The 16,359-nt window shown below is 55.9% G+C and overlaps 2 protein-coding genes across 4 annotated transcripts; one reads left to right on the top strand and one right to left on the bottom strand.

The window, feature by feature from the left end:
• Positions 1–84: 84 nt before the first annotated feature.
• Positions 85–2,873, bottom strand: TLX2 (T cell leukemia homeobox 2). Its single transcript, XM_041756700.1, has 3 exons — positions 2,152–2,873; positions 1,515–1,752; positions 85–1,378 (listed from the first exon to the last, which is right to left on the bottom strand). Exons 1-3 carry the CDS (start codon positions 2,549–2,551, stop codon positions 1,162–1,164), a joined length of 855 nt encoding a protein of 284 aa, XP_041612634.1. The 5' UTR covers positions 2,552–2,873; the 3' UTR covers positions 85–1,161.
• A 5,678-nt stretch (positions 2,874–8,551) lies between these two features.
• Positions 8,552–15,836, top strand: PCGF1 (polycomb group ring finger 1). Of its 3 annotated transcripts, XM_041757181.1 has the most exons (11): positions 8,555–8,952; positions 9,378–9,483; positions 9,651–9,803; positions 9,971–10,042; positions 10,166–10,271; positions 10,450–10,483; positions 10,584–10,670; positions 10,806–10,886; positions 10,990–11,033; positions 11,205–11,311; positions 15,708–15,836. In XM_041757181.1, the coding sequence occupies exons 1-10, from the start codon at positions 8,860–8,862 to the stop codon at positions 11,260–11,262; spliced, it is 834 nt and encodes a 277-aa protein (XP_041613115.1). In that variant the 5' UTR covers positions 8,555–8,859; the 3' UTR covers positions 11,263–11,311; positions 15,708–15,836. The 3 variants fall into 3 exon arrangements, with proteins under 3 accessions (XP_041613113.1, XP_041613115.1, XP_041613116.1); XM_041757179.1 differs by lacking the exon at positions 10,990–11,033 and having other exon boundaries at positions 8,552–8,952; XM_041757182.1 differs by lacking the exons at positions 11,205–11,311; positions 15,708–15,836 and having other exon boundaries at positions 8,559–8,952; positions 10,990–11,137.
• The last annotated feature ends 523 nt before the right edge of the window (positions 15,837–16,359 follow it).

Genomic DNA, 16,359 nt, shown 5'->3' with positions numbered 1-16,359 from the left:
AGGAGCCCCATACGGGACCTGATACGGGACTTGATACGGGACTCCAGGATCACACCCTGGACCAAAGGCAGGCACCAAACCGCTGAGCCACCCAGGGATGCCCTCTATCTCCACTTCTATGCAGATGTCAACCAACCTCCCCCGAAAGCACTTTTCCAGAATGTATTCCCTTTAGATCTAGCATTCAGTTTTGCCTGTAGTGATCTTGCCCCGATCTTTCAATTTTCCCTTCATTATCCACAACACCATTGATCTCCTGATCCTCTACATTTCCAACCTTGGAATTATCTTTGATTCTTCTTAAATATTCCTAGTTATTTGCCATATTCTGCTAGCCCTAACTCCATTGGGCCCTTTAGGGGCCACTGTATCCACTGTTTCCCCCTTTCTCCTCTCTGTCCCGAGGGGAGACCAGAGCCAGATTAGTGTTCCTAGATTTTCTCTTTCATCAGGCGTATAAATATCCGTCTTGCCTGCCGCCCAAGTGCGTTGTGCGGCTCAAGGAGTTAGCAGGTTGAACACACACGACAACATGAGGTTGAAAGTCAGAAAGGTATCCTTAGCGATTATCTTACAATTGAAGAAAGAGATGCCCAGTGTGGATGACTCTCTGGTTCCTGTCACAGTCAGACTCTTGCCCTCCAGCACCTCTTCCATTATTCCGCTCTCACTGGTGTCTTCCTTCCGTCCCACGTTTGGTACAGACCCCGGCAGTGGGAGCTGCCGCCATCCCATCCCAGCACCACCTTTAGCCCGCTCTGTGGGTCCAGAACCCCGGCTCCCACCCACCCTCCGAAGAATCCAGAGTCCTCAGGAGAGCAGCTCCCATTGGCCAGTCCGCCCCCTCCCCTCACCTCATTGGCTACCATACTGCTAGTCCCGCCTCCTCGGCTCCGCAGGGTTCCAGCCGCCGTGCGACCGCAGTTTAGTGGGAAATGGCGGGAAAGGCCACGTCTAAAGGCGCGGCGCAACCTCGCAACGCCAGCCCAGGGGCCCGCGGTGGCCGAGAAACCCGCGACGACAGCCTCAAAGCCAGCTCCTCCTCACAGGCGCTACCACGGAGCCGCGGCGTGGGCAGCCGCGCGCTCCGTGGTCCTGCCCGGCGCTCCGCGCGGCGCCTCGGTCCGTTAGAGAGCCGTCGGCCGGTCGGGCAGCGGTCGCTCACACCACCGAGGCGAGCCCGGACACGGAAGCCACCTTGTTGTCCTCGGCCCAGGGCTGCAGGTTCTGCAGCGCGAAGAGCGACGAGTTGTGCAGGCAGAGCGGGTCTGGGGGCAGCGGCGGCCGCAGAGGCCGCGGTAGGGCATCCTGCTGCAGGTGCAGGAGCAGCCGGCCCGCGCGGTGCCGCTCCGCCTCGCGCTCCTCTGCCGTCTGGCGCCTGGGCGAGCGGAGACTCGGGTCAGCGAGGCCGGCCCCCGCCCGGCCCGCCGTTCCCCGCCCGGCCCGCCGTTCCCCGCCCGGCCCGCGCCACCACTCGACGCCATCCGCGAACCCTCGCGCGCCCCGAGCCTCACCGCCACTTGGTGCGCCGGTTCTGGAACCAAGTCTTGACTTGAGCGTCGGTCATGCGCAGGGCCTTGGCCAGCGCTGCCCTCTCGGCGGAGGCCAAGTACTTCTGGCGCAGGAAGCGCCGCTCCAGCTCCAGCACCTGCGAGCGGGAGAAGGACGTGCGCGGCTTCTTCCGCTTCGGGGGGGTCCGGTTTTGGTAGGGGTGGCCTATGCGGCGTGTCCCGGAGAAGGGCGAGAGTGCGGCTAAAGGAAGAAAGAACAGGGCAGGGCTTTCAGGGCGGCCCTTTTAGGTGCCCCAAGCTCGGGCCCGGCCCCGGCCCCGCATCAGCAAAGGCCTCCAGACAAGACAGGGCCTCGTTAGATATGGCCCTCCCCCTTGGGGGAGGAAGAGACGCCCCCGGAACTTCACCCTGCCCTACCCGCAAGGTGGACAGTAGACTGCAAAGGAGGGCGCGGACCTCGACGGCAGCTCTCTCCCCATTGCCTCTCTCAGCATCAGGACCAAGGGATACATGTTGGGGGAGCATCCCCTGGGGTGATCCCGGCGGGGAGCGTACGGGGAACTTGAGTTGGAGCAGAAGGATCAAGATGAGGAAAAGGGGTCAATGTGGGGCAGGACGCTGGAGGGTCGGGCAACCTCACCCGTGAGTCGGTCCTTGGCAAAGCGGCGGCCGCTGTCCATCCAAGGGAAGGTGAGTCCCGCTAGGCCCCCGGCTCCGCCCAAGCCCGAGGGTCCAGGCACCGCTGGCGCGCCTCCCGCGGGCGGCGGCACCGGCATCGGGCGATGCGCCGGGACGCGGATCACGCCGCCGGGGCCCATGCCGGAGCTGCCAGGTAGCGGGGCCAGCGAACCCGCGGGACCGTAGCTTGAGGTTCCGTGAAATCCACCCGAGAACGCCGCACTCTCCCCATGGCCCTGGCCTGCGCGACCCGGGCCTAGGCCGCTCCCGGGGGGTTCCGGGCAGCTCAGGATCTGATCGATGCCAAAGCTGATTGGCTCGTGGTGCGGGAGGTTGTGCGAGGCCAGGACCGCCGGCTCCATGGGTCCGGGTCTAAGGAGGACCACTGGAGGTTTGGCGGTTGGGAAGGGCGCCCCAGGCAACTCTGGGAGCCCAGTAGCGGAGCGCTCGGGGCGGCGGCCTCAGGGGCCCGCGGGGGTGGCCGCTGCGGGTCGCCGGGGCCCCCGGGACAGCTTCATCCCGGTGCACGGGGGGGAGTAGCCGCGCCCGTGCCGGCCTCTGCCGGGCGTCGGCGCAGGGACTCGCATCCCGGGGGAGCGCGACCGGCGGGGACCCCAGGAGCGCCCTTGCTGTCGCTGAGGCGCAGATGGACGCTGGGCTGCCGGGGCCTCTGCCCGAGTCCGAGGGGAGAGGGTTGGCCGGCTGGGGATGGGGCAGTGACTGACAGATCAGCACTGGGTGGGCAGTGGGGGTTGGGGGTAGGGCAGGGGCGGGGCCGCACCCGTTAAAGGGAAAGAGACGCCTGTTTGCGCCAAACACGGGGACGACTGGCGGGCGGGGACGGTGGGGGTAAGGGGGGAGGTGGCAAGGGTGTTAGAAACCGGGCTCCGCACGGGAGGGGCCAGAGCCTGGGCCGCTGCGCGCTGAGTCAGGCGAGATGCGCACAGCAACTCCATCCTCGCCGGCCTCCGCCTTTGGGCTTCCTCGGCCTCACCGGCTTCCTCACAGGTGCCTCCTCCCAGAGCCCCCACTTTTCGCCTCGCGATGGGTCCTGCCTGCCGACTCCCAGATTCGTTGTGGCCCCTGCCTAAGTGTCCTCGAAGACCAAATCTCGTTGTGGCTTCCTGGCTGCGATGGGAAGCGGTTGGGAACGGCGCCGGCGAGCTGGAGGCCCGGGAAGAGGACAGGTGTGGGAAGCGGGTAGCAGGGCGCGTCTGGTGGGCTAGGGCGGGGAACAAACGACCCTGGGCCGACTCTGGGCCGGCGGTCCTGGTGCACCTCCCGGCCTCTCCCGGGGGTCCCTACCTCCTCCTTCCGGGAACGCCAGTACTTGTATTTCTTAGAATTTTGATTTTCTGAAATCGGTGTGAACGCGGAGCACTGGCTCAACCCAGACTAAGACTAAGGCGGATGAGAGCTCGGGGCTGGCGTTGCGCTCCCCACGGGGGGCCACCAGCGCGGGACTCTGCGCCTCCACCCTACGCCTAGAAAGTCAGTTCTCACACATTTCCCCCTTCAACGGCGGGAGGACAAAATCGCCTCCGGAGACACGTGGGTCCTCAATGAAGCCTCCGGCGGTCTCAGCCGCCTCGTTTTCCCGCAGACGCTTCTCCCCACCCAAACCCCAGAAACTGTGCCTGGAGTGTGTCAGGGATGGGAGGTGGGGCAAGACTGGAGGCGCTCTATGACCCTGTGACCTCCGGCCGGGGACCCTGGAGCTGGGAGTGTGTGAACTCCGCGTCCTTCCCGGGATGGGACCCGGACCCGGCGGGCCCCTGCGCCTTAGACCCGCCCCCGCCGCCGCCCGGCCCGGTGCAGGCCGCCATAATCGGGTTAGCTGGGTCGGAATTACATTACCTTCCCCGGCCCGCCCCGGCCCCGGGGGGGCCCTGGCGCCTCGGAGCCGGTGAGACTGGGCGCAGGGAGGGGGGTGTTCCTACCATTCTGAGGCGGGTGGGCACGGATGAGCCGCCCAGCCTGTCTTGGACACGTGGTAGCCAAAGGACCCCGCCCTGCTGTGCCAGCCCTCGCCCCTAGACCCCAGCCCACTCTGGTGCTCAGCTCCAGTTACCCGTGTAAGCCGAAATGCCCTCTAAGTCTAGTAGATGGGTCTTCCTGGGAGCACCGGGTCTTCCGGTTGAATCTCCAGGATCTCCTGGGAAAGACTCTGCCTCTCCTTTCTCCCCAGCAGATGGGCGGCAGCCCTGCGCCTCGGGCAGGGTGAGGGGTCTTTTCTCTCCAGGGAACTAGGAACGATATTTGGGCATCTGGGCAGGAAGATAAAGAAAATAAAGAAGGGAATGGACTCTCCCCGCTAAAGGCACCAGGCCCTCCCTCAGTATTCTCAGAGGCCTCAATCTGAAGAGGGTGATCCATGGAGGAGGGAGGCAGCTGGCATCAATGATATGTGACATCCCCCCCCCCAATTTCATGTCCATTTTTCCACTATCCAATTTCTCCAGCCCTTTCCCCACCCTGCTGACAGTCCCTCTGAAAGGGGAGCAGGAGGCCTCCCGCCAATTTGGCAGCTGTGTTGTTATCTTTGGAGGGAAAGTCAGACATTATCACCTCCCCTAGCCCTTCCCAGAAGCCTAAGCACCCTTTCTCAGCAGAGAAAGGTGGGGGTGCTGGGGACATGAAACTTCTGCCGTTTAGGGAAAACCTCCAGAGGCAGTTTGGGCTGGACCCCTGAATGAGAACAGAGAGCCTAGGGAGAGGGCAAAGTAAATAAAGACTCTGAAGGGGACTGGCCTGTGGGTTAGGAATCTGTCAGTTCTTTTCCCCACTCTAGTGAGTGGGCCTCTGAGGAAAGGGTGGGCACCAGTGTGTCTCCAATTGGGCTGAATACATCCTTCTTAAATGAATCAGTGAGGGAGGAAGAGGCAGCATCGTGCAGACCTATATACCTGTTGACTGTTCATCCTGCCTTTTGAGATCAGCATAGATGGCACTGCCACCCAGAGATTGCCCAGCTGACCCTTGGAGGAGAATGGTCACAAACCCAGTAATGTATACACATCTACTGGGGAATTAAAAAAAAAAAAATAGTGCCCTACTTCAAGAACAGAGGGTATGGAATTCGGTCAGCCACAGCCCTAGGAATTCCTCTGGTCTCTACCTCTCTGATGCCATACACGTTCCTTTGCATCTGTCTCACCATGTCCTGTGTGCATATGGTCCCCAACTCTTCAACATTTCAGACCTTCAAGTTTGCAGCTTCACAGAAAGAGGCATATTCCCAGCCTGTGCTCCTGTGCTGTCCCTTCCTTCCTGCTTTTTGTGCAGTATCTTTCCCACAAGACAGTCCCCATTCCTCTCATTAGCTTAGTACTTCCTATCCCCAACTATCTTAGGTCTCTTTTACCTGGATGAAAATCTTTGCCTGACTCTTCAAGAGAGATTATGCTTTTCCTTTCCCTGGTACTCTGCACAACCACTGCCTCTACTTCCTGAATATTTATTCTTTTAATTTTAAAGTAATATCTAGGGACCTCTGGGTGGCTCAGCGGTTAAGCGTCTGCATTCAGCCCAGGGAGTAATCCTGGAGTCCCGGGATCAAGTCCCACATTGGGCTCCCTGCATGGAGCCTGTTTTCTCTCTGCCTATGTCTCTGCCTCTGTGTGTGTGTGTCTCTCATGAATAAATAAATAAAATCTTTAAAAAAAAAAAAAGTAATATCGGGGATCCCTGGGTGGCTCAGCAGTTTAGCACCTGCCTTTAGCCCAGAGCGTGATTCTGGAGTCCCGGGATTGAGTCCCATGGTCAGGCTCCCTGCATGGAGCCTGCTTCTCCCTCTGCCTGTGTCTCTACCTCTCTCTCTCTCTCTCATTCTCTGTGTCCCTCATGAATAAATAAATAAAATCTTTTTTTTTAAAAAAGTAATATCTACACCCAGTGTGGGGCTCAAACTCACAACCCCAAGATTAAGAGTAGCAGGCTCTACCAACTGAGCCAGCCAGGCGTCCCTCATCATTTATTCTTTTAACCCACTACAACTTGGCTTCACTATACTCTTTTTCAAAGAGCTCCAGTGTCCATTATTGAAGACTTCTATGACATGTTTTGCTTTGTTGATCACCAACTATTTCTTGAACTATCCCTGTTGGTTTCTTTCATAGTCAATGGTTATATTTTTTCTCTACTGACTTTGCTTTTTCCACTGGAGACTGAGCATTCTCAGTGCCCTGACTTTAGCTTTCCCTCTCCGTTCAAGGTTTTAGCCGTTCTAATAGTCCCATCTATTATATACACTTAGAAAACTCTGAGACCTCCATCCTTGGCTCTGAAACTTGTGTTCCAGACTCTCTGTCCTAACCTTCTGGCCAGCTCCACCCACCTTTGCTGCAGTCACCTTAAAGTCCAACAGGTTGGAGGACATGCTCCTCTCCCAAGCTCCTCGTTCATTCCCTCCTATGCTTTTCTTTGAAATGTTTCATATGCAGCCCTTTCTTTCCATTTCCACTGATAACACCCAATCTAGGCCAACACTACCACCTACATTCATTTGTTTGTTCATCCAGAAAATTTTGATTGAACATCTACCATGCACCAGGCACTGGAGATAGAGCTGCAGACACAACAGGAAAAAAAAAAAAATCCTTGCTATAGAAAGCTTATATTCTAGTGGGGGAGACAGGTAAAACACAAGACAATATATACTAAATAATAATAAATGCTATGAAGGAAAAAAAAAAGGTGACCACAGAAGGCCTCACAGAGTAAAGACCTGGAGGAAGAAAGGAGCCATTTGGATATCTGAGCATTTCAAGTTGGTGATAATGCAAGTATAACTTGGTGTTGTACCGTAACCAATGGTATGGGGTCCAGCATGGCTGGAAAGACTAAGTGACTTGGAGAACCACACAAAACCTTGAAATATTGTAAGGATTTGGGCTTTTATTCTGAAAAGGAAAGCTACTGGAAGGTTAAGGAAAAGATGCCTGATCTTAAAATTTTATGCTTCTTAGGGTAAAGCATACAATAAACTGTACGTAATTGGAGTATATAAAAGTGTATGTGTACACGCATGAAGCCATCACAATCAAGATAATAAACACATCCATCAACTCAAAAAACTTTCCTTATATCCTTTTTTATTCATATGGAAACGTGGAAGCAAGGAAAGCAGACAAGAAGCCACTGCAATCAATCATCCAGAGGACAGATGATGGTATCTTGGACCAGGGAGGTAAGCAGTGGCTGTAGTGAGAAGGGGTTGATTTAAAAAATCACTAACCTCATAACTTCTTGCTGCTTATCCCCCCAACAACTCAAAGATAAATGAGCAAAAAATGTTTCTTTCATAGGGTAACTTTCTCCCTTCAAAGAAGTCAGCTAGCTCCCGATCGCCCTCAGGCTAGAGTCCCAGCTCCATTAGGCCCTGCTTTTATCACTACTCTCAAATCCACACCTTGGCCCTTTTCCTGTTCCTCTGTCCGGTCATTCCCCTCTCCACTCTGCCTTTCTTCTTTCAAGATTTTATTTATTTATTCATGATAGTCACACACAGAGAGAGAGAGAGGCAGAGACGCAGGCAGAGGGAGAAGCAGGCTCCACGCAGGGAGCCCGATGTGGGATTCGATCCCGGGTCTCCAGAATCGCGCCCCGGGCCAAAGGAGGCGCCAAACCACTGCGCCACCCGGGGATCCCTGCCTTTCGTTTCTATGTCCACCACTCTTCTTATCCACCCATCCCACCTTCCATTCTCTAAATTGTGCCCACACAAAGTCCCACTTCGTCCAGAAAGCCTTTGGTGGTCTCCGTTGGGATCTGTCCTTCGAGTCTCCAACTGTACTTGATGTTAATACTTCACAGTAAACTTATCCTTGGTTTTTAATCGCACTGGAAGTACCTATGGATAGCGGTGTACAAGGTCTAGAGCTCCTGAGACCTTCTCAAGTACGGGGAGGGCCTATGCTACTGCAGGCACTGGCTGCTTGGCGTGGCTCTGTGCGGTAGTGTCTCAGTCCTCCTCCCCTCCTCCTTCGGCATCTGCTCTGCATTAGTCTGTCCCAGGCCTCCGCAGGCGCCGATGATTGAATCATCATCATTAACTAGGGTCTGCCCCCCCCTCAGCCCCGGCGGCAGGGGAGGATGGGAGGGGGGGCCGAATAAGATCACTACCGAGTCCCTGGGGGTCCCTCCCTCCCCGCCACCCTCTCCGAGACTCCGCAAAGCCCCGAGAAACTCCCGCCGCGGAGCCGGGAGAAGGCCTGCCATCTGGATGAAGCTCCGTATCGCGAACGCGTCAGCCGACGAGGGCGACATTACGAGGAAAGGACCCGCGAGGGGCTTCTTCAGCGGGGTCGTGGTCACAGGAGATCGACGGCCCAGAGTCGCAGCGGGCGGAGACCGCTGGGCCCTTTGGGGTAGAAGGGGGCAGTCTTTCGCAGGCGCCAAAAGTTAGTCCTGAGGTAGGGCAGGGTCTATTGTGATGATTACTACAAGACGTCAATGAGATAGGACACTCTCCACAACCCCCCCTCTCTAATTACGGATTGAGGAGGGGGAGGGGCCAGTGGGACTCAGGTGAGCACACGGGGAGAAAGGGACGTGGGCGGGGCCTTACAAAGGGTCAGCGAATCCGAAAAGACCTAAGCCCTCGTTACTGGGCGACAAGTCCCGCCCCGCAGGCGGCACCGGAAGTGGCAGGCCGGGATCAGCCTTTAAGATGGCGTCTCCTCAGGGGGGCCAGATTGCGATCGCGATGAGGCTTCGGAACCAGCTCCAGTCAGTGTACAAGATGGACCCACTACGGAACGAGGTGCAGGGGCGGCAGGGTTACTGCTGTGGTCGGCTAGCGGTGCGAACTGGGGCCGGAGAGAGGACGGGCGGTGGCTGGCCCGCCGCCCAGTGCGCCTGCGCAGAGACAGGGCGCCCAATGCGCCTGCGCGATTGCGGTCGGGTTGCCAAACTCCGAGCTAGGACGCTTGCGCATTGTGCCGCCCACATCGTGTAGTCTCCCCTGGGAAAGGAAGGTCTGGGTAGTCCATGTGAAGGGAGCCCCAGCTGTGTGCGGAGCCCCCTGCTGGGCGGAGGGGAAGTTCCAGCTCCGGGGAGCAGATCCCCTGTGGATCGCGCTGGGTGCGAGGCTTGGCCGTGGGGTGTGATGAAAGGCATCTCCCCAGTTGGGAAGGCGTATGATTTGGGATTGGAGGGGGTAATCGGTGACGGAGAGTGGGTCCGCAGGAGGAGGTCCGAGTAAAGATCAAAGACCTGAATGAGCACATCGTCTGCTGCCTGTGCGCTGGCTACTTCGTGGACGCTACCACCATCACAGAGTGTCTTCATACTTGTGAGTGCCCTGGACCCTGGCTGGTTCTTCCAGGCCCTAGTCCTCACCAACCTGGTTGCCAGACTGTTGGCTGCCTGCTCCAACCATCCAGGCACCCCACTCAGCCCATGAACCTGATTCCCAGAGGGCCTAAGAGTCTGCTTTTTTTTTTTTTTTTTTCCCTGCAGTCTGCAAGAGTTGTATTGTGAAGTACCTCCAAACCAGTAAGTACTGCCCCATGTGCAACATCAAGATCCACGAGACACAGCCACTGCTCAACCTCAAACTAGACCGGGTCATGCAGGATATCGTGTACAAGCTAGTGCCTGGCTTACAAGACAGTGAGTGACCAACCCAACTCTGAGGGGCCTCTAGAGGACTGATGCTGGGTGGCAACCTGAGGTGACAAGGGCTTTGGTGGGAATCGCGTAGGTAAAGAGGTTGACAGTCACCAGGGCCAAGTATGAGGGAGGGCTAATACTTCATTTCCCACTCCGTTCCCTTCTAGGTGAAGAGAAACGGATTCGAGAATTCTACCAGTCCCGAGGCTTGGACCGGGTCACCCAACCCAGTGGGGAAGGTATGTCCCTTGGCAGCAGGAGGGTAAGGTAAAGCCCCTCGAGCATTCCTTTTGCCCACTTTTGCTCTCTGGGGAGAAAGGAATATGGGATCTGTGCCACTTTTCCTCACTACTCTTTCTTAGAGCCAGCCCTGAGCAACCTCGGCCTCCCTTTCAGCAGCTTCGACCACTCTAAAGCCCACTACTACCGCTATGATGAGCAGCTGAGCCTGTGCCTGGAGCGGCTGAGGTAAGAGGCAGGTCATGAGCTGTCTGAAGTGACAGTGTCAGTGACTCAGAGCCAGGGTGGGGCTTGGTGAGAGAGTGAGCAGTGAGGGAGCATCTGTTCCCTTGAAGAGAGTATACCTTAGCTCCGGGTGGGGGATGGGAGAAGATCAGACTTGCTAACCTGTGTCTGTTTCCCCCAGTTCTGGCAAAGACAAGAATAAAAGCATCCTGCAGGTGAGAGGGGCTGAGGGGAGGGCCTCTCTAAGGAGACTCACCTCCCTGTGGCCCTTCCCTCACACACCCTTGTCCACTTCCCTTCCCTCCCTATCCCCAGAACAAATATGTCCGATGTTCTGTTAGAGCCGAAGTTCGTCATCTCCGGAGGGTCCTATGTCACCGCTTGATGCTAAATCCCCAGCATGTGAGTATTCCCATGGGAGGTTTTTGGGGGAACAGGGGGGCTCAAAGGGAGGGACAGAGTCTCTAGCAGACCAAGGTAGCTCTTGACCCGCATGAAAGAGGAGTTCCTAAAGCCGTGCCTTCATCTCCCTCCTAGGTACAGCTCCTTTTTGACAATGAAGTTCTCCCAGATCACATGACCATGAAGCAGATATGGCTCTCCCGCTGGTTCGGCAAGGTAAGCCAGGGCCACGGTGGTCCCCAGGGCAGTGCTGGGCTGAGGGGGCACCTGAGGTAAGAACACTTGCACTGACTGCTGCTTCTGCTTGTTCTCTCCTTAGCCATCCCCTTTGCTTTTACAATACAGTGTGAAAGAGAAGAGGAGGTAGGGGCCAAGCCCCCACCACATCCCTGTCCCCTTCCCTCCCCAGATATTTATGTGAAATTAACTGCGGCTTTATTTTTTGAAATAAAAACTCTAAAAAAGCATCTGTTTTCTTCCTCCCTGCCTGCCTTCCACATACTCATGCTTTGTTCTGTGTTCTGCTTCCCTCAGAAATCCTCTGAGTTTCATCATGAAGGAGGGCCTCTCTATGTCCGTGGTCCCTCAGTGAATTGCCAAAGGAGAGGGGTAGAGGACCCTACACATGTAAAACTCAGAAGGTGAGCTAAGTGGAACCAGGTTACCCATACCAACTCTTTTTTTTTTTTTGGTGAAGGGAAGGCTTTTTACAGGGGAGCTCTCACTGTACTTGAGTCTTGTAGCATAGGACTACAGGCTTGAGTGGAGGTGTCCTAATTTAGGAGTGGTGAGGGTAGGCCTAGGGTTGGATAGTGGCCACTGTGGGACTAAAGGAAAGTGATATTTTAAAGAAAATTTCAAAGAATTGCACTATGGGAGGAATCTAAAACAAAAACAATTGAGGGGTGGGACACAGGGAGCACAAGGATGTTGAGTTGGAGACACTGGATTCAGTAGGCTTTCAGGTCCCTGGAAAAGGTGAAGCCAGGGTGAGAAGAGGGAACTAGTGTCCAAGAGAGTAAAAGTAGCTTCAAGTAGCAAGAGGGAAGCAGCAGGACTGTTAATTCTCTTGATTATTAATTCAGCAAACATTCCGTGTCGGTAGAAGCCCAGCCATGAGCCTTGGGCTCTGGAAATAAACTCGCCAGTCTCCCTATTGTATGGCTTCTCAGTAGGATAGTCAGAAGCTTGCCCAACTGGGACAGTGACAGATGGAGGAGGAAGCAAGGAGTTCCTGAAGGAAATTAAGGGGCTGTGGCTGAATCTAGGACAAGAGGGATGGAGAAGGCAGCATAAATGTTGCCAAAACTCAAGTTTGTGATTTATTTATTTATTTACATAAGATCTATTTATTTATTCACGACAGAGAGACACAGAGAGAGGCAGAGGCAGAGGGAGAAGCAGGCTCCATGCAGGCAGCCTTGTGGGATGTGGGACTCGATCCCGCGACTCCAGGATCACGCCCTGGGCCAAAGGCAGACATTCAACCGCTGAGCCACCCAGGCGTCCCTACTAGAACTCAGGCTTAAAGCCTACGCCTTATACTATAAGTCTGACTCCATGAATTCCAAGGGGTCATTGTGCCTGGTGAGGGCTGAAAGCATGGAGCTTCCGGGGATAGAGATGTGATGGCAGAAGACCTAGGGGAAACTACAAAAAAAAAAAAAGAAGAAGACCTAGGGGAGGAGGACTGTGAAGATGGTGTGAGCTGCCTAAGAGAGCCTGAGACAGGGCCAGGGGTGTGTGTGGGGGTGGGGGCGCGGTTTGAGGGGCCTGAGCATGGTAACCAGTGTGCCCTGGACCTGGCCTTCCCTCCACACAGATGAAGCTTGGAGACAATGAGAAAAGCACAATGTGGGGAGACTGCAGAGAGCAGGGAGCAGCCCTCAGGTGTGATGGACAGGCAGTGAGGACCAGGGTGGGGACACTACAGAACAGTCAGCCTGGCGGAATCCAGGATTCCCAGTGTCCCATGTGTGGGCCTCAGAATGAAGTGGGCCTCTCCCCCACCCCGTATTCGGCTGTTTTCTCAAGGCCCAAGTGTCATTTCCTCCAGGAAACCCTCTCTCCAGGAAGCCAGAACCCAAGCTTTTCCCACCTCTTTGTGCCTGCCTCTACACCAGTATATATCTTGATGTTTGGGATTAATTTTATCTATCTCAGGGCTCCCCCCCCCCCATCTCTTCTGGGACTCCACCACCCACTCAGGCTTGCCATGTGAGGCTGTTCTGAAGGGGTTAGTGCCTGAAAGGGCATTTTTAAGGAATGATGTGTGGGCTGAGGGGGAAGTAGAGTAGAAATGTTCCTGAGGGCCTTTAGGGTCCCCAAGGAGCTGCAGGAGTTAGGGAGTAGTCTGATTATGGCTTGGGAGCAGCTTGGCATCAAGAGGGCCAAGTCAGAAGATAAGGCTGACTTGGGGACCAGGCCTCAGGATGAGGCTTTTAACGGTGCATGGCTTGAGGCCAAGGACCAGCAGAAGGTGCTCAGGCTTGGATCTGGGGTGCAGCGGTGGCCTCCCTTCACCCCCAGCTCAGCAGAATCTTCTTTTTGTCTGTCAGCAGCGGGGGCAGAGGCAGCTATGGTGCGTCTCCATCTCTGTTTCTTGAGGTGGCTGATGCAGGCCAGCTGCGCTGAGCTGAGCGCTGCTCTTCCTCCGTTTATGGGTTCATTGCCACTCTGCCTGGCCTGCACTGCGCAGACCCTGTCCCCCACCGTCACTCAGGTTACGATCTGCTATCTGCACCACGGGGGAGAATCAAGCCCAGGGTTCTCTTTGAGCTGTGTGACTCAGATTGCGCAGGTCGAATTCAAAGAGGCAGCCATGGGGCAGTCCCAGGGTGCAGCTGGGCTGGCCTTCCCTGGGGCGCCCCTGACTTCACAGCACTTCCGGGTAGAGGCATCAGTCCTCACCCACTGGGTCAAGCTGGCCCTTGCCCCTGCTGTCCTTTCTCATCTAGCCCTTTTCTGCACGCCACCCTCACCTGGGGGGAGGTAGCACTGATGAGATTTGCACCCGCCTTTGGCACAGGGGAGACCAGTTCCTCTCAGCCTTGCCAGTCTCTGCCAACATCAGGGGTGGGCAAAAGGAAGGAAAAGGGACTTCATTGGCAGTGGGGCAGTAGTGGGTCTTGGGGGGTGTGTGTGTGTGTGTGTGTGTGTGTGTGTGTGTGAAAAGGATGGGGGTCTGTGTATCCTGCTGCTCCCCCAGCATGGCACACACGCAACTGCAGCAGGCGCACCGAGTTCTTTGTTGAGCTGGCAGGGGCTCACGGGGCGGGGCGGCCCTAGAAGAAAGGAAACTAAAATGTTAAGTGTCTGAGTCAGTTCACTCCACAACAAAGTTGTATGAAAGAGAAAACAACCTCAGAAGTGGCCGAGAAGGGCGGCCGCCCCGCCCCGCACCCTGCTGCCTGGAGTTTCCTCCCTAAACTCCACTCCCCTCCCCCTGGCTAACGGACCTCCCTGATGGTGGGGAGGGCTGGCTGAGCACCTCTCTGTGACTCTCCACCTGAGGGGGTTCTTTGGAGGATCCCCAGTTGCCCCTCCACACTCACAGAATTCAAAGGAATGCACAGGGATGGAAACTCGAAACTAAAGGTGGTTTATTGAACATATCTCCATGCCAGCAGTCTGGTGGGCCTGGGTCAAGGAACCCACCAGATGGAAAGCTGAGGCAGTCAAGGTGGTGGAAAAGTGCGGTATCAGGGAATGACAGAGAAGGTGGGGGCCACAAGAAAGGGGAAATCTGAAAGGGTGAGGAGCAGAAGTGTGAGAAGGCATCCTTAAATTGGAATGGAGGCGTCTTCCTGGGGGAGTGAAAGTTGGAATGTGGGGAGCTCCACAACAGGGAGGAGCAGAAGACCCTGGATGTCTGAAAGGATTGTGAGGGGAGGTGGGAGATGAGGATGGGTTGCTTGAGAATGCTGAGAGAGAAAAACCGCTCACCCGCGGGGAGGGGGTGGAGAGGTGAGTATCTAGGAATCACTCTGTGAAATGCCCCGGGACAAGAAGGGTTGGACCCTGGGGTGGGAGGTGTGGGTGGGAGAGCCTACAAGGCAGCTGAGCACTGCAAACCACTCCCTCACCCACCCCCCCAAGCCCAGATCCCAGGTTTCATCTCTTAATCTCCCTCATTAATCATTCACCTTCCTCCTACCCCCATCGGTGGATCTGGTTTCTTCCCAGCTCAGGTTCCAGAGACTTTGCTGGGAGAAGTTCCCTCCTGTGGCCCCACTGTTGTCTGGACACGTCCCTGGCCCCCTGGCCACTGGGCTGATCTTAGTGGGCTCTGCTGTGGCCTCCTCCCTTTACTAGTCTCTCCTTCCCTTTTGTCCCCCAAATGGGGGTCACCCAACCCTTTTGTCCAACCCCATTACCTGAGCCTGGTTACTGGGGGGAGAAGATAGGCGGGAGAGAGAGAAGGGCAGTAAGGCAAAGGCCCCTCAGGAGAGAGGGCGCTCCCCACAAACACACTAGGAATTGAAAGCAGAGGAAGAGATGACCTAAAAGCTATTTAGAAGATGCATGAGTGAAGGTCACGTGAGTAAAGGTCTGAGGTGTCTGACAAGCCTGGGACCTGAGTCCGCAGTTCCTGCAGCTGTCTGGGACCCTCTTTAAATGGAGATTAAGTGAAATCATCACCAGGATGGTTCTGAGGACTGAGGCCTCCAGCAGAGAGGATCATTCTTGGCCCCCCTCCACCTCCCACCATTAATAACCAATTTACAAGATCCTGAGGTAGCTCAGCTTTCTGCTGTGGTGTGGCTCTGCTCTCTGCCCCAGCGGTGGCCTACTGGGCTAGAGTGTGTTGTTCAGGCTGCCAGGAGGGTACTCTGCGAGTGTCTGGGTGTGTCAGGGGGAGGGTAGAGGGCTGACCAACAAGGAGTCCTTGTGTTTCTTCATCTTTGGTGGGCCAGGCCAGTGCCTCAGGCCACATGAGGTTCCCTCACCCTCACTATCAAAGTGCCTTCTTCTTGTTAAGGAGTCTTTGGCCCGGGTGCCTTCCATCTCCCGGACTCTAGGGTGCCTCTATTGCAGGCTCCACTTGCCCCAGGGAACAGGCACAGAGGCTCACTGCATGAATGGTGGGAGGTGCAGAGATCTACCGAGGTGAGTGACATGACACAGTCTAGGAAGGATGGCTTCTTGGCACTATTGGAAAAAAAAAAAAATAGAAGAATCCTGTGGAGGTGAGTTCCTTAGGAATGGTGAGCTCAAGAGTGGTGGGACTTCACTGCCTTGGGGCTGTGAATCCCCTAGCTATTGGGGTGTTTGTGTGAACAGAACTCTTGCCTTGTTGGGCCTCCACTGATGAAGCAGCACTCCCAGAGCTGCCTTCTTCCTACAAAGGAGTGTTGCAGGGTGCTCACCCAGGTGTGAGCACTCAGGACTCTAGCACTCAGGTGTAGAAGAAAAGTGAAAAGACACAGATAAAATAGGAATGAATATCCCAGACCTTACAGTTTGTCGCTGAGTTGGCAGGGGTTTCTGTCTCATGATCTGGCTGGGTCCATGAAGTCTGCGCTTCAAGTCACTTTGCTGGGATCCCTGGGTGGCGCAGCGGTTTGGCGCCTGCCTTTGGCCCAGGGCGCGATCCTGGAGACCCGGGATCGAATCCCACATCGGGCTCCCGGTGCATGGAGCCTGCTTCTCCCTCTGCCTGTGTCTCTGCCTCTCTCTCTCTCTCTGA

Source organism: Vulpes lagopus, chromosome 5 (genome assembly GCF_018345385.1).
Source record: "Vulpes lagopus strain Blue_001 chromosome 5, ASM1834538v1, whole genome shotgun sequence".
Classification (NCBI taxonomy): Eukaryota; Metazoa; Chordata; class Mammalia; order Carnivora; family Canidae; genus Vulpes; species Vulpes lagopus.
The sequence above is the reverse complement of the archived record's forward strand: the minus strand, read 5'-3'. Positions and strand labels throughout refer to the sequence as shown.

Excerpts from the sequence above, each read along its gene's own strand:
- TLX2 (XM_041756700.1), bottom strand. The coding sequence starts at position 2,551 with ATGGAGCCGGCGGTCCTGGCCTCGCACAACCTCCCGCACCACGAGCCA. Across the intron at positions 1,753-2,151 it reads TGCCAAGGACCGACTCACGG|CCGCACTCTCGCCCTTCTCC; the intron begins GTGAGGTTGCCC and ends TTCTTCCTTTAG. Across the intron at positions 1,379-1,514 it reads AACCGGCGCACCAAGTGGCG|GCGCCAGACGGCAGAGGAGC; the intron begins GTGAGGCTCGGG and ends CCGCTCGCCCAG.
- PCGF1 (XM_041757179.1), top strand. The coding sequence starts at position 8,860 with ATGGCGTCTCCTCAGGGGGGCCAGATTGCGATCGCGATGAGGCTTCGG. Across the intron at positions 9,804-9,970 it reads AGTGCCTGGCTTACAAGACA|GTGAAGAGAAACGGATTCGA; the intron begins GTGAGTGACCAA and ends GTTCCCTTCTAG. Across the intron at positions 10,484-10,583 it reads AGAATAAAAGCATCCTGCAG|AACAAATATGTCCGATGTTC; the intron begins GTGAGAGGGGCT and ends CCCTATCCCCAG.